Source organism: Psammomys obesus, unplaced genomic scaffold (assembly GCF_907164565.1).
Source record: "Psammomys obesus unplaced genomic scaffold, mPsaObe1.curated_primary_1811, whole genome shotgun sequence".
Lineage (NCBI taxonomy): Eukaryota > Metazoa > Chordata > Mammalia > Rodentia > Muridae > Psammomys > Psammomys obesus.
In genome coordinates, this window is record NW_026585504.1 from 31830728 (window position 1) to 31845929 (window position 15202).

At 41.7% G+C, this 15202-nt stretch overlaps 1 protein-coding gene across 4 annotated transcripts in view; it reads right to left on the reverse strand.

The window, feature by feature from the left end:
• Positions 1–1638: 1638 nt before the first annotated feature.
• Slc1a2 (solute carrier family 1 member 2) overlaps positions 1639–15202 on the reverse strand; it is a 128876-nt gene continuing 115312 nt past the window's right edge. For all 4 annotated transcript variants that reach the window (XM_055599761.1, XM_055599767.1, XM_055599756.1 and 1 more), the window contains exons 10-11: positions 14504–14735; positions 1639–10851 (exon numbers count right to left, since the gene is read on the reverse strand). In XM_055599761.1, the coding sequence (XP_055455736.1) occupies positions 10780–10851; positions 14504–14735 (304 nt within the window). In that variant the 3' untranslated portion in view covers positions 1639–10779. The remainder of the gene's footprint in view (positions 10852–14503; positions 14736–15202) is intronic.

The following is a 15202-nucleotide window of genomic DNA, read 5'->3' on the forward strand; positions in this document are numbered from 1 at the left end:
TAGCTGGATCTTGAGGTAGCCCTATTCCTAATTGTCTGAGAAAGTGCCAGACTGATTTCCAAAGTGGTTGTACAAGTTTATATTCCCACCAGAAATGGAGGAGGCTTCCTCTTTCTCCACATCCTCTCCAGCATGTATTATCACTTGAGTTTTTGATCTTAGCCATTCTGATGTGTGCAAGGTGAAATCTCAGGGTCATTTTGATTTGCATCTTCCTAATGACTAAGGATGTTGAGCATTTTTAAGTGTTTCTCTGCCATTCAATATTCCTCTGTTGAGAATTCTGTTTATCTCTGTACCCCATTTTTAATTGGATTAATTTAATTGGATTTTAATTGATTTGTTATTGCTTAACTTCTTGAGTTCTTTATATATTCTGGATATTAGCCCTCTGTCACATATAGGGTTGGTGAAGATCCTTTCCCAACCTGTAGGCTGTCAATTTGTTTTGAAGATAGTGTCCTTTGCTTTACAGAAGTTTTTCAGTTTCATGAGGTCTCATTTATTGATTATTGATCTTAGAGCCTATGCTGTTGGTGTTCAGTGAATCTTATGAAAGAAGGGGGAGATAGAAAGGCCTGGAAGGGTCTGGAGCTATACAAGGAGAACAACAGAACCAAAATATCTGGGCCTACGTGCCTTTTCTGAGACTGATACTCCAACCAAGGACCATACATATTTGGAGATAACCTAGAATCCCTGCACAGATGTAGCCCATGGAAGCTCAGTCTCCAAGTGGGTTCCCTAATAAGGGGAACAGGGGCTGAGGGTGAGTATAGGGTCTGTTGTGTTTCTGTCTACCTCATCGCTAAACATGGAGACAGCTCCCTCATACTTTCTGGGTGGTTTGTATGTAGATCTCACCTACCCACAAAGGTTAATGTGCTAAAATCTTGATCCTAAGTGTGCAAATATTGAGAGGTGGCAGGACCTTTAAGGGGTGGGATATAGTGAGAAATGACTAGGTCATTTGGGTTATCGAACTCAGAGGAGATGAATGTCTGCTTCTAGGGAGTGAGTGGTGTCTCACATAGTTTGTGTGGTTACCTTGAGAACGAGTTGTTAGTACAACCTATGCTAGACTCCCTGCGTAGGTTAGTCCTCTTCTACACACCAAACTGGGCACTCTTGTATTGTGTTTCTTCCATGTGATGTCACTTGCCTGCTATGACATCATGAGCCCTTTGCTGACTATGGCCACCTGAACTCAGGCATTTCAACCTCCTAGAAAATGACCCCAGAAAAGCCTCGGTTTCTCACAACATATTCAAGTCAGGTGTTTCAGAGATGTGGACTAAGACAACCCCTGGATGAAGGCAGCAAGGAGCAGTGTTTCCAGCTATGTTGGAACTGATATGCCACATAAATAAGAAATGAACAGGATTTTAGACGCCCCTGTGGTTAAGGGCTAGCCTCTCACGGCTGGTTCCCTGATGATCCATCATAACATGCCAGTCGACTGGCTCTACTTCATTAAACATGATGCTATTGTATCCTGGGGTTTTCAGAAAATGTTTATTTGGAATACCATAAGCTTCAGCCCGTAATTTCTTCCACAGAGATCACTAAAGATATAACTAACACTCTGTAGCTAATGGACTGAAGTGGGAGGTGAAGAAGAACAGGCGACTACCAAAACAAAGTGGAATCCACATTTATTGATGAGAGAGATATATATACACAGGAGTTAAAACACTTAGTGAAAGATTGGATTCACAGGTTATTTCCAGCATGTGAAGAATATCCAGTTACTTTACATACAAAATGTTACAGTCATCAGTGCACATCACAGAAAAGCTAAAGACAAACACAGGAGATCTCAACTACCCAAGGTGTGCTTTACCAACAAGGCATTTCCTAGTACCATATATAAGAAACAACTTCCAAATTAGTTGAGTTTCTCATCTTTTTGCATTCATTAGTCTTTAAATAACGTGTGCTTGTAGATACACTCTGCTACATGACATCAGAACAACGGGGAGCGTGAACGTGAGGGAAACCATTAATCTTATCCTTCATTCAAAATAATCCTGCCTAAAGTCTACTTTTCTTTCGGTATATATATATATTTTTTTCATCCAGAATTTGAAGGAAGCAGCCACCACATCCCCTCACCCCACACATCTGGTGAAGCTCCTGAAAAATGAATGTGCTTCACACCTTTGTGATCTTTCAGAAAACAGAGGAGCACGTTGCTCTTTCTTCCATCATTGTGGGGAAGAAAGGGGTTACAGGAACTACAACCTCCGCCCCCCCCCCCCCGACACAGTATATTTAGTGAGAATGCAGTTTGGGAGAACAGCATCTAATTGCCACTGTAAATTTCATTTTTAGCCATTCTATACATGAAAACAGAAGACACTGGGTAGAGGAGATCAGACTCCTGTCACATACTTGGGATCAGTGCATCAGAGGTCAATCCTCTGCCATTGTCAAGGCTGGCCCTTGGCTGTTGCTGACCCCTGGCCTTGCTGTGCTTTTAGTACTCTGTTGTTTTCTGACAAGTGTGCTTTTTGCTGCCAGAACTGTGCTTTTGGGGGGGGTCTCACCTGTGTGGCTGCTAATCAGTAAACACTTTCCTGTTCTCCAACTCAGGATGTCAAGGGGAACAAGGCTCTTCTTAAACTTAGGCCATAAACATCATGATGAAGATCTGACAACCAGAGAGGCTGACCCTTCCCCACAGGCATGGTTGAGTATGCCAAGGAGAAGCTGGACCTTCTTTTTTTTCAGTCTCTTTAAGCCCATACCACTGTGAGGACAGAAGATGAACGTCCTCATTCTGGACCTTCCTCAGCCTTGGCAACCACAAGTTCCACTGGTGCACTGAGTGGGAATGACGCAGGCATGGGATGACCTTTCATTGTGTAGCAGGACACACATTCAACCCCATCCCTGCTCAGAGCTGTATTTACAACGGTGCTGGACACACAGATTTGCAAACAATCATCAGTACGGAGGTTTAATGGGTAAGTTCTTCACTCAGATCACATTGAGAAAGAGGAATAATCCCTAGTAGATACCTAAGACAGCAAAGAAAGGTTTTCCAAATGGCAACTGACATATCTATTGTGTTTAGCTAAACAGCAAAGAACAACATTTAAATTAAATTACATCTATACACTGTTTCACGGAAATTACACACAAACACCCACATTATCGCTACACAAAGTGCATAGGCACTGTCTTCATGCGAGAACCAAGTGTCAGGGTGTACACACAGAACATCATGCTGGGATAGCTAGCTGTACTTGAAAACAGATACAATCTTAACCAGTTGAGGGCACATCTAATCTGTTCACTTAATGAGGAGCAGGTTCAGATACGTCCTAATATGCAATCTATGTAGTAAGTTATTCTTTCAAACACACTAAAACACTAGGCCCTCTCACCGTTGCAGAGAGTGTGTTTGGCGGAGGAAAGACACCTTGGGTTTTCCGTGGCTTCGGGCTTACTTTGTGGGGAGGTTATATAGTTTGCTGCCTACCTGAGGAAAAACTATTTGGGTTTATTCTAAATAATCTCAGTGTGACTCCCACCTCCAGCCCCCCCCGTGATACAGCATGGATTCTGATTGGGTACTAAAAATATGTTGTCTTTAATTTCTTTTTTAAAAAATATATGTTCAATTCATATAACAATGTGAGGTTTTACTATCATTTTCCTTGGCAAGACTTAAAACTGCACCAAACCTGTCCCGAATTCTTTTCTTACCTCTCATCCTCAGTCTTTCCTATTCAATGTCTTCCGAGGCCAATTTTCACATAAACATTTAGGAACACATGGGAGATTCTGATGTAGAAATGATCCCACTATTAGCACCGGCCTTTATTCATCTTATGGGAAAGTAAAATTAGAATGGTCGATTGGGAAAACAAGGGCTGGTGTTGGAAAAAAGAAGTCAGCACCATTCCTTGATGTTGAAGGATTAACTGTCCAGATGCATCTCCTACCTACCTACAGGGTTTAAGCAATTCCTTGATCTTAGTTTGGTCATGTTACTCATTGCATCATGAAGGACTGAGTTCCTAAATTTCTCAAATGTGGCTGTGTGCTCAGGAAATAGTTGATACCCCTAAATTGCTATAGAAACTTGTGCTCTAATTTGTTATACTTCTGTCTATGTGGTTGTATAGAAAATAGTGTAAGAAAATATCTGTCTGAAAAATTACAGATACTAAATAGATTATATCAGCCTACTCTGAGTCTTTACGATTTCTGAATAGATACAAACTTGTAACAAGATTAAATTAATGTTAAACTTGTATTATCCAGGACTATAAATATTTCTCTGTATAAATAATAGCAAAGAAATTTGGGGATTTGTGTAAGAAACAGTGTAAGATTGGGCCAAGGTAATTTTGTAGATTTGAGGCGCAATACTGATCAGAGGGCAATCTGTTGTCCCTAGTAACACAAATTCATACCAGGAAGCTAAAATATATCTGCTGGCATCAAGATAAAATGAGATTCACAGTTTGCCAGCTCTCTCCTCAAGCTGTAGAAAACAAATAGAAAAAGAATATACAAAAAAATTCTCTAAAAAGTAGGTTTGTTTTAATATGTACAAATCTTTATAGTGACCAGATGATCTGGTCTGTGTTGTGCAACATGGGGATGGAATGCTGAAGATTTTATGGAGGAAAGAAGAGAAAGGAAAGGTGGGAGGTGGTTTGCAGGAGAGTCTGGATACTGAAGGCTCTTAGAACAGCAGAGGGAATGTGTGTGTATTTAGCCACCTGGGAGCTGAGTTTCTGATTGTGTGTGTTGGGGTATTTGTTCCAGCGTGAAGAAACCTTAGGCATGTTTGACCAACTTCCTTGGCTCCTGAGTGTATCTGTCATCTACCAAAGGCAGAAAGGGCTGTTTCCAGGCAAGACAGATGGTTGTCATGAGGAGAAACAGAACCAAAAAGCAGCAAGGCTCTGACTGCATCATCCTCATGTCCCAGAGGATGATGACAAAGATAACAGTCGGTTGTTAGGTTCCAAAGCTCGCCCAGGGATTGGGGATCTCTCCAGAGGAACCCAGTTATGCTGCCACCCATTGTCCAGGTCATGTGCTGCCTCTGTAGAACACTGGTCTGTTCCAATAGTACATTTTATTCTCAGCACAAAAGTTTCTCAAAATACAACCAGAAAGACTTTTAAAAATACCAAAATGGGCAATTGGATCCGAGGAAGAAAGATAAAACAAGATCAGGTATAGAAAAAAGGAAAAAAAAAAACTGATCAGGAATGATTCAGGGTCTTAGCGTGAACCTTATCCCACAGGACCTGTGGAACATCTTCCACTTTTCTGCAGTGACCTTAAAGTGGGCCAGTTAAGAAATACCTTTCTGTTCTCACTTTAGATTTTCTTACACCTTGAGGGGAGGGAAAAACCCAGCCACCATCATCACCACTAACAAAAATTAATCCCTTTGGACCTGGATGTCCATCTTGCTTCTCTAAATTGGAAGAGCTGAAATCTTTTCTGACAGTGACAGTGTTCAACACACTAGCTACAGGAACTCCACTGTCCTAGAAATTTGGTCAGAGGGTGAAAATGCAAGCTATGGCCTATTACAATAGAACCAGGGAGGGTAAGGCATAGCCACCTCTCACATTTCTAGTTACTTGGAGACTCTGTAGTCAGAGAAAAGGAAAGGGGAAATGGGAAAACTCCATTCTTGTAAGCGACAGATTCTCTTGCTGGGATGTTATGTCTGTTACACAAGTAAATCAAGGGGAAAACTTTCAAATGAACTCGAACCCTCCTGCATGTCTCTGCTGAGAAAAGGATGGGCATGTCTGCACGCATGCGGATGGAAAGGTATGTGGAAACGGTTGCTGTGGTTGTGCAAATCTTGCACCAAATGTCAGGAGTGTTCAAGCTTGTTTTCCAGAGGCTCCCAAATTCCCACATAGGGTTGGCAATTAGGGCCGTTTGGGGAAAATGGTGTGGGCTGAGTATTTGGAGTGGGCTCTGTTGCTACAGCAGGTATGATGCAAGAACTCAAATGCAGCTGCGAGGTGTCTGGTTCCTCACGGAGACTCTGCCGAGCATTTCCCTGGGCAGAATCGCTGCTTCTGGGAGAACGGTGAGTTTAGATAATAAGGATTTTGCCCAAAGGATATTTACTGGTGTCTCAAAACAGCAGCGAACTGTGGGTTAACGCGGATACTCTTCAAGTGTGCTACAAAGCATGGAATGACTAAGAAGCTTGAGCTGGAGTTTTCCCAAAAGGGATGAGAAAAAAAAAACTGTCTAAATTGAATATTCAATATTGTGTATGGCTCTCCAACTTAATAAGCTGTGTTTTAGAGCAGCAAGATGGAAGAAAGCAAAGCAGAGATTAGAAAACTGCATTTGGCCCTTCTCTTCCCATATGGAAACATAACAGGCCTGGGCAGACAGTGGCTTGTGTAAGCTCTACAGCTACGAGAGTGCAGTGTCTAATCAATGTCTCCTCTCCCAAACTGCGTTGTTTTTAAGTATCTCTGTGCCATTGCCTGATTATGGCATTAGGCGGTGAGACTGGCTATTACTCAGTTAAGATCTCCTGTTATCTGCTCCCAAATCAACCCCCACGTAACTATATGGTCATTACCAAGCAGCCTATTGAGCAATGGGGCAGAAGGAAGGGAAAGGAAAGGAAGAAAACGGTGATCTGGGAAGAGGGTTTTAGGGAAAATCCTAAATGGGTTTTAAGCAGATTTTATCTCTCCACCCATGGAAAAAAATAGCTGTCATAGCTGCCACCTGGTGCGGTTGGCATGCAACGACCCTTCCTTTGGGTTTAGCCAGAGATTACTATAGATGCCAACACCATTAATCTTATGTGACAACTTACTTTGGGAAACCCTTGCTTCAGACTCTTTAAACCTCAATTTTCTTATGACCCTGGAGTCCCGAAAGTCTCCCAACACTGGAAAATCCCATCTGGTCCTTCTTAGCTGATAATGAGCTCAGCTGGAGAAGAAGCAAAGCAAAAAAAATGCAAGGCAGACAGAATGGTCCTAGCAGAAAGCAGAAAGCCCCTGAGGGCGTAACTGCTGTAGTTTTAGTCATCAAAGGAGGCCAGAGCAAAGGAGGCCAGAGCTGCCCAGGCTTGTTTATTGGGAGTCAGAGCATGCGAACACCTATTTGGATTTATTGCTTTGTTGCATGAGGAAAATAATGTGTTAGGGAAGAGCCTAGATTCTGACAAAAGTGAAAAATTACAGTAAACTTCTACTTTGGAGAACAAAGGGAAGATTATTTGCAAAAAAACAAGGCAGGGTTGCATTTTCTTCTGAGGACATCTGAGTTCTCAAAGGGCCTCTGACTGAGCGCACCTGTATGTGGCACGATTTTCCAGCCCCCGTTGGAAGTTAGCTGAGATCTAACCAGCAGATCACTGAGAGGCACAGCATTCCCCCCCCTCCCCCGCAGGGACTAGCCCACACACCAAATTCCTTCTACCTACTCCTCAGCTTTCCTAGTTTTCATCCAGGGACATTTTGGTTCTTTTCTTCACTCTGTGACTGTCCAAGCTGACTAATAATTAGTGAGGAGAAATGGCTATTTGTCTTTTACAGAGCATGAAAACTTTTCCAGGCAATGAGGCCATACAGAGTTTTGTTACACACAACAGAAAGTAAAAAAGAAACAAAAAAACAAAAACAGAATCTGGTAGTGACCTTGTGGTCCTAAACTCAACTACAGGCCTTTACTGAGATTTTTGTGTGCTTAGGTCCTGAGGGCTACCTGGATTCTCTGGTGTACAGCCACCCTCAGAAACCTAGGGTGAAATATTACCTTCTAAGCCATCATTTTGTTCACCGACTGAAATGGCTTTGCTGAATTTTACTCAATAGTTAGATGGCGATTCATCTTGCATCTTGAAGGGAAAGGATGGGACAGAGAAGGATGAATGTCTATTAGGTTGGTTTCTTCTGAAATGATTTTGATTGCTCAAAAGTATTAACTGAATATTAACTGAATATTAAAGGAATAGTGCTGCCAAAGCCCCAATATTCAAACCTCTCTGGAGTTGGTGTATGTGACACATGTCCTCTGGTGTGTGCGTGTGTGTCAGGTTGGTGATTCAGCCAGGACAGCATTCCTGCAATAGAAATGTCTGTATGAGAGAGAGAGAAGAAACTACACATAGAAGAGGAATCATTATGGGCATTTAGATCTGCATGGCCCTATTAACGCACACACACAGTGGCGGGCACCCTATTTAAACTAAGGCTACTAGAATATACTCTGGATCTGTTTGCTCAGCTTATGGCACCTTTTCTAGGCAAGGAAATCCCCAGTGGGCGCAGCGTGGGAAAATTTATGAGGCCTTATAGAAACGAGACACAGTACTACGCCAGTTCCATCTACATCCTAGATTTTCAGGAGACTCTCCTAGTTGATAAGTTACTTCTTTTTAATATGATTTATTCAATTTCCAGATAAATGTGATTTCCTCAGCATATCCTCATGAGATAATATATGTAGTCAGCAAAACCTGACTGGGGAAGCAGTGTACCTTGGTTCTCCCGAACGTATTGTCTTCTTGTATAGGCTAACAGGACTCCTAAAGGAAAGCCAGAGACGAGACAAACAAGAAAGATCTCAGGCAGCATCTGAGGGATGACACATATTGTCATCCTACGAGTACCCAGGTAGCCTGTGTCTTCTCCTATGGGGAGACACGTTGTATGGAATGGTCATTCCCAACTCCCACATTTCAAAACCCACCACGCTCGTGGGTGCTTTGCCTAGATACATGTACTCAGCATAGGAAGGCCCTGGGGTACCACTTTCAGACTATCTAGCATAGTTCCGCGGCTACAACGAAGACTATCCTCTTGGCACCTCTTGCCTTCTGTAAGGGATTAATTGTCTGTCACTGCTACCCTGTTCACTGTCCCTCAAATGAAACCGGGAAACCCACCTTCAAAACCATCTGCCTTCAAAAACCATCTGCCAGCTGATGCGGTGGTGCCCACCGATAATCTTAGAACTGAAGCTGAGCAGGAGGAATATTAATTTGAAGCTAGCCTGGGCTACATAGCAAGACCTTGTTTCAAAAGCCAAAAGCTGAAACAAAACAATTCAGTTAATACTGCTCAATGGTGATCCTTCTTTTAATTTAACAGTTGGGGTTTTATAAGGTAAAGACCACAGGAATCTCTTGTCTTTTGTATGTTTCCAAGCTGTCTGATTTGAAGGAGAGAAGTCACAAGAGAGGCTAAAAGAAGAGGCAATGTCTCAGTGCTCTTCCTCAGAAATGCTGGGTCCTTTTCCTATTTATGTCTCCTCAAGTTTACTTGCCTCAAAGGACACATGTGCTCTGGCCTATGACCCAGGTTCCATCCGCTCCTTTCAGTCAAATGTTTTGTTTCTCAGTGGTCCAAGTTCCCAGCTAACCCTTAAACCCAGGAATCTTAGGAAAATACTGTGGGTTATTCAACAGAAGATAATAATGGAGACATTCACAATTTTAGCTTGCACAACCGATCATTAAGGATTCGTTGGCTGCCTACCACAGGCAAAACACCATGCTGTGCCAATTATATTATTTCTTTCTTCAGACTTTCATGGTCCTTGGAAAGGATTCCATCTGGAAAGTTGTGTAGAGCCATTCTTTGTCACCATGTGGTGGACTGAGGCTGCCTGAACTCTGTCACAGGAATATCACCTTCATAGGATGTTGTACAGATGTTTCTGTTCCTTTCTCTCCAAAAGGGAAGAATGTTTTTGCGTCTTGTGATGGTTTTCATGTGCTTTGATATTACAGAACACTTTTTATATATTAGATATATACCAAGATGATATGAAAAGAGGCATAGGCAACATGTGTCTCTTTATGTGAGGAAGCAAAAAAACACTCATCCATGTAAGTGAATGAGAATGGAATGGAAGCAATTTGGATATTGAAAATATCTTTTTGTTAGGAACTTAAATGAGAATCTATGAGCAAAACAACAACAAAAACACAGATCAGACAAACACACTTGTCTTCACTATGCTGTATGAGTGCAAGTCAAACAAGTGAGTTTGAGTATTTAAATCTGGTTAAAAATTAGGTTGACTATGCTCCTTTCCTTTTCTCAAATTATAATCAAATAATTCCTAGTTCATTTTCAAATTTGAAATTTCCCATTTTACACACACACACACACACACACACACACACACACACACACACACACGGAAAGGCAGACCTTTCAGAGTATGGGCACCCACTAAAACTCTGAAACATTTAATTTAGTGCACAAAAAGGTAAGTTGTCAGAGTTCCCTAAGACAGATGCTTTCAGTCAAGGTAGGTGCCAACCCTACAGCCTGTAGGGGCGGTATTTCTAGAATCTTCTAGTAGAATCTTTTGTGTGGAACAAGGCGAGCCATGAACACTTTAAGGAATGCCACGCCGTGAGTGCTCACTGTCTCAAGTCCCTGGCATGTACGACACTGCTTTCCTCCTCTCCCCTTGGGAAAGCATCATCCACAGTTCTGCATGAGACAGGGAGAGCTGGCAAGAACTTGTCTTCCATTCAAAGTGGTTTCTCCAGCAGCATCCATTCAGACAACAACACAAGTGAGAAAATTAGACAGTTATGAAGCATTATTTGGCAAAGACACAGCACAGTGCCTGTCATCATGGGTGTACAACAGCTCCTCTACACCTCAGCTAACAGATTAAGTAAACATAGAAATATATATGCATTTTCCTTTTGTAAAGGAAGCCTGTTTAGAGCATCTTTTACCATAAGATACGCTGGGGAGCTTATTCAAGAATTGGCTGAGAGTCAGGTGATTATTTTTCACGTTTCCAAGGCTCTTCCTCAACACTGCAGTCAGCTGACTTTCCATTGGCCGCCAGAGTTACCTGAAAACAATTACCATCAACATCCAACTTACAGGCCATGAACCACAGAAACACCACCCATGGGTCATGTGGAGAAGCACCAGATCCAAGCTTACAGTGTATGCCGAAAACATAGTTTTAGATGGTATTCCTCCAAAATTAGTTGTGAACCCGTCTTGGTGTTCAACAGTGAGTGGGGAATTCAATTATCCATATTTGCCTGGAGGGTTCTGAGGGATCACAGATGCTCAGCAGTGTGGGGACAACTTCAGCAACAGTTTTAGGGTTGTGGAGTATCTCATGACCCACAGACCTATGACATACTACTGTAGTCCTTAAAACACAGTGAGTGCCAAGTGCTGCTCCATACAACCATACAGAAAGAAATCCAGAACAAGGCCGCTACTTCTACTCATGCATGTGAAAGGTTCAGCCACAGTGAGGCCAGGTGAATTTTATACATTTGCAGTCTTAATGACTGGGGAAAAAAATGCTGTTTTGGCTCTACTGAATAAGTTAACTTGGCTTTAGTAATTAAAAAATGAAATGTTTAAAAGGAGATCAGTCTCAGTGTATTCCAAATCATTTTAACGTACAAATTTAAGAATCTATAATTATATTCTGTTCTTGTGGCTCAGAGCAAGCTGAACCTTTATGCAGGAGGGAAGTTCTCCCATCCACTTCTAAGCAGGTTTCCTAGCTTACCTTCTGTCTGTCTGTCCTCAACGTCACGTGCAAACTTAAACCCACGACTGATATTCCACATAATGAAGAGACTGGATTTATGGAAGCATTAGAATATGAAGACACGACAAATGCAGCAAAGTTTGAAAGAAATCGGACCTCCTTTTTACCCAAGTGGAAATGAAATGCATGCATCAAGAGCAGGCCGCATGCTAGGAACAGAGAACCAAGTGCCCTTGGTGAACCATGCAAAGAAAATAAAAAACTATCCATTCTTCCAATTCCCAAATAGCACATTACTCCACCCTGCCCATACGCCATTGCTCAGAACGCATGCAATCAGCAGTGATGACTTACGTGCTGTTACTCAGAGGAGAATTAAAAGGCTATTGCATAACTCCAAACTACCGTTATGAGGTAAGATACTAGCATGACATAACAATGCTTGAAGTAGTTATTAAAGCTTTGACCAGAGCTGCAGCAAACTGGTTTTCCCTTCCATAAATTGTCAAGAAAGGCTTCCAGAGACCGGTCAGCACATGGAAGATGTTTTTTTGTTTGTAAAAACTGGGACCTATATTTCAAAGGTAGTTGGGACAGTGTCTTTACTCCTTGGCCCCCTGCTGAAACAAAGAAAGCTTAGGTCCACTCCCTAAGCCATTTTACCCCTGTCTTGTTCTTGTTCAGTCAAGGGTAAGCCTTGGCAAGCACTTCTGACACACTCTTCCAATAATTGTGACCCAAATACTTCAGAAAAGGATGTGCACCTATGCGCATAGCTCTGGCTGCCTACTTCAACATCAGTGACAACACAGGTAACTGACTTTGAGTGAAAGGCTGAAGATTTGATCCCCTTAAAAGAGCGAAAGCCAATCACCTCACTAAAATTACAAGCATCTAAGAAATTTATGAAACCAATTCACCTAGATACGTTATCCACAGGGTCTTCTCAGATTGAATATTGACCACCTAAATGCTAATTATCCTGCACAGATGCGGGAGGTTGACTGGGTAGTCAATTTTATGGAGAAATTGATCAGCTAACTCTACAAAACTGTCCAATAAAACAAAGGCTATCTGAACATGGCATTGAACCAAGATGCTAGTGGGGTGTATTCAACCAGTATTCACTGAGTGCCGGCCACAGCCAACACATTTTGTTTGGGGAGATGGGAGATGATAATGATGAATGGAGACCAAGTGTCACTATTTACAGAGCTGCTTCATAGTGATAGGGTCAATTTACTCCCTTTACAGTTTGCAACATTTTGCTTAAGACACATAGTAAAATACTCTTGCTATCTCTAAGAAAAATAAGTCTGAAATCCAAAGACATCTTCATCCCTCTACACCTTGCTTTTCAAAACACATTCTCCACAGTTTAAGAAGCCATTTGAGGAGCTCCCAAAGAGTCCCACCATTAACTAGGATGCTTTTTGCTCATAACTGTGAAACAAAGAATACGTATGATTCCACTTTGTCACATCTTATGTTTCCTTGCATGTCAATGATCTGAGTTGGAACTTTCTCTCTTGTATTATACCACATATTCTTGTTTGCATAGCTCTAGTATATAAGTCAGGACTGTATAGGCTAGGCACTCAGTAAATACTGGGTGAATATTAAAATACTGGATGCCAATGGGGTGAGGGGTAAGGACACAGCACTAAATCTTACAAGGCACACAATAAATACTTGATAAGTATAAAAGTCATTCTATCAGAATGTTTACCCTTATTGATCCAAACATTTTTGCGGAATGGAACTTAAATATTCACTTGGATGTGAAAAACACTAACATTCCAAGAAAACGGATTGTTGCCCTAAAGTCTATCCGAAATTTTAAAATGAAAATTATTTTTGTCTTGTCAACTAATTAATTAAAGAGAAGTCTTACACCCCAGTTTGTAGCAGAGTCCTGGCTTGCCTGCACATGTACTTGATATAGAAGGAACAAGGGAGACCCTCTGGTCTTCTGGACATACATACAGTATGGTAAATGGAATGACATCTGTTAGCCTTAGTTCTCTGGCAGAAACCATGGCACTACTGGGAATGGCCCAAGACTTAACAAAAGAAGATGAAATGTGATTGCTTCAGCAGGAGTCAAAAAGGTAGAAGGGATCTCTATTGACTCATAAGGGCCTCAGCTACGACACTCAATAATTTTAGCAAGCTAACCATTCTCTCATCTGCCAGGGTTTCTCCAAGTTTGCGTCACTCTGGTCACAACACTATCTTTAAAAATGTCAAGTTAGTTACAGTGAAGGCCAGCTAGAACCCATCAAGCTTGAAGACTCGGCACCCAACAGCTTGGAGGAGAACCCAGAATATCCACACTGCAGGAGAACTGGAGTGTGTGATATTTGGCATTTTAAAAAGACTTTCAGGATGACTGTTTTTGAAGGACAGTTGTTCTTGAAACTGCATTCCCATTTGGGATGCAAAATAAAAGCTGGAATAAAACTTACCCTCCCACCCACCCCCAATTTTATATATATATATATATATATATATATATTAAAATAAAAGAAATACAGCCAATCAAACTTTTATGTGATTTTTTTTAAAAAAAAACAATTTGTAATAAAGAGTAAGGAGGAATACTCATGCTGTATAAAGTCAATGATATTTGATCAACATTTTCCCTGACCCTTCCTTTGAGGAAGAGAATATCTGAAGGCCATCAGAGTTCTAACCACACAAATTCCTGGCCCAAAGAATGAAGAAAACAACTGACCAAATTAGAGGAGTGAGGTGGAGGTGGGAATCTGTTAGAACAAGCGACCGACTGGTTCTTTTGGTGTCAGGCTTGTTGGTTTCCCACTGTGCTGGGTGCAGAGTGAGGCAGCCTGGGTCTCACAGAAGCTTGGGTTACATGATTCCTTACAAAAGCATGGTAAGAATGGATGCAGAGTTTCGTGTTTTTAAGGAGTCCGGCATGCGCTATTCAGATGCAGGTCTCGATATCCAGGAAAGGGAAAGGTACCTTGCACTCATCTATCATGACAGAGTTGTGTGCGGCATAGACGCACTGATTGGAGTTGCTTTCCCTGTGGCTCTTGGAGTCATCGTAAATGGACTGCGTCTTGGTCATTTCGATGTCTTCATGCATACGGTGTTGGGAGTCAATGGTGTCCAGCTCAGACTTGGAGAGGTGATAAACGATCCCAGCTCCGAAAGAATCACCCACAACATTGACTGAAGTTCTCATCCTGTCCCTAGAGGTAAAGAATAGGATTTGAGTGAAAAAATATACCCTTTCTGTGAACCTGTAGAGAATATTTCAGAGGGTTGCTGGAAACAGCAAGTATATAGACTGCATTTCCTCCTCATGACTTATGTTGCAAGTTCTGTACTGAAAAAAAAAGTGGTTGTTAATGAATTTTTTTTTTTTTAAAAAAAAGGCTTATCTTAGCAAATCTGTACCAGGAAAGCTCAGTGCGTTTAATTTTTTTTCTTTATTATTATTATTTACTACAATATTACAATTTATTCACTTTGTATCCTGGCTGTAGCACCTTACCTCATCTCCTCCCAGTCCCATCCTTCCTCCCTCTTCCTCTCCTATGTCCTTCCCCTAGTCCACTGATAGGGGAGGTCCTCCTCCCCTACTATCTGACCCTAGCCTATCAGGTCTCATCAGGACTGGCTGCAACCTCTTTCTCAGTGGCCTAGTTAGGCCACC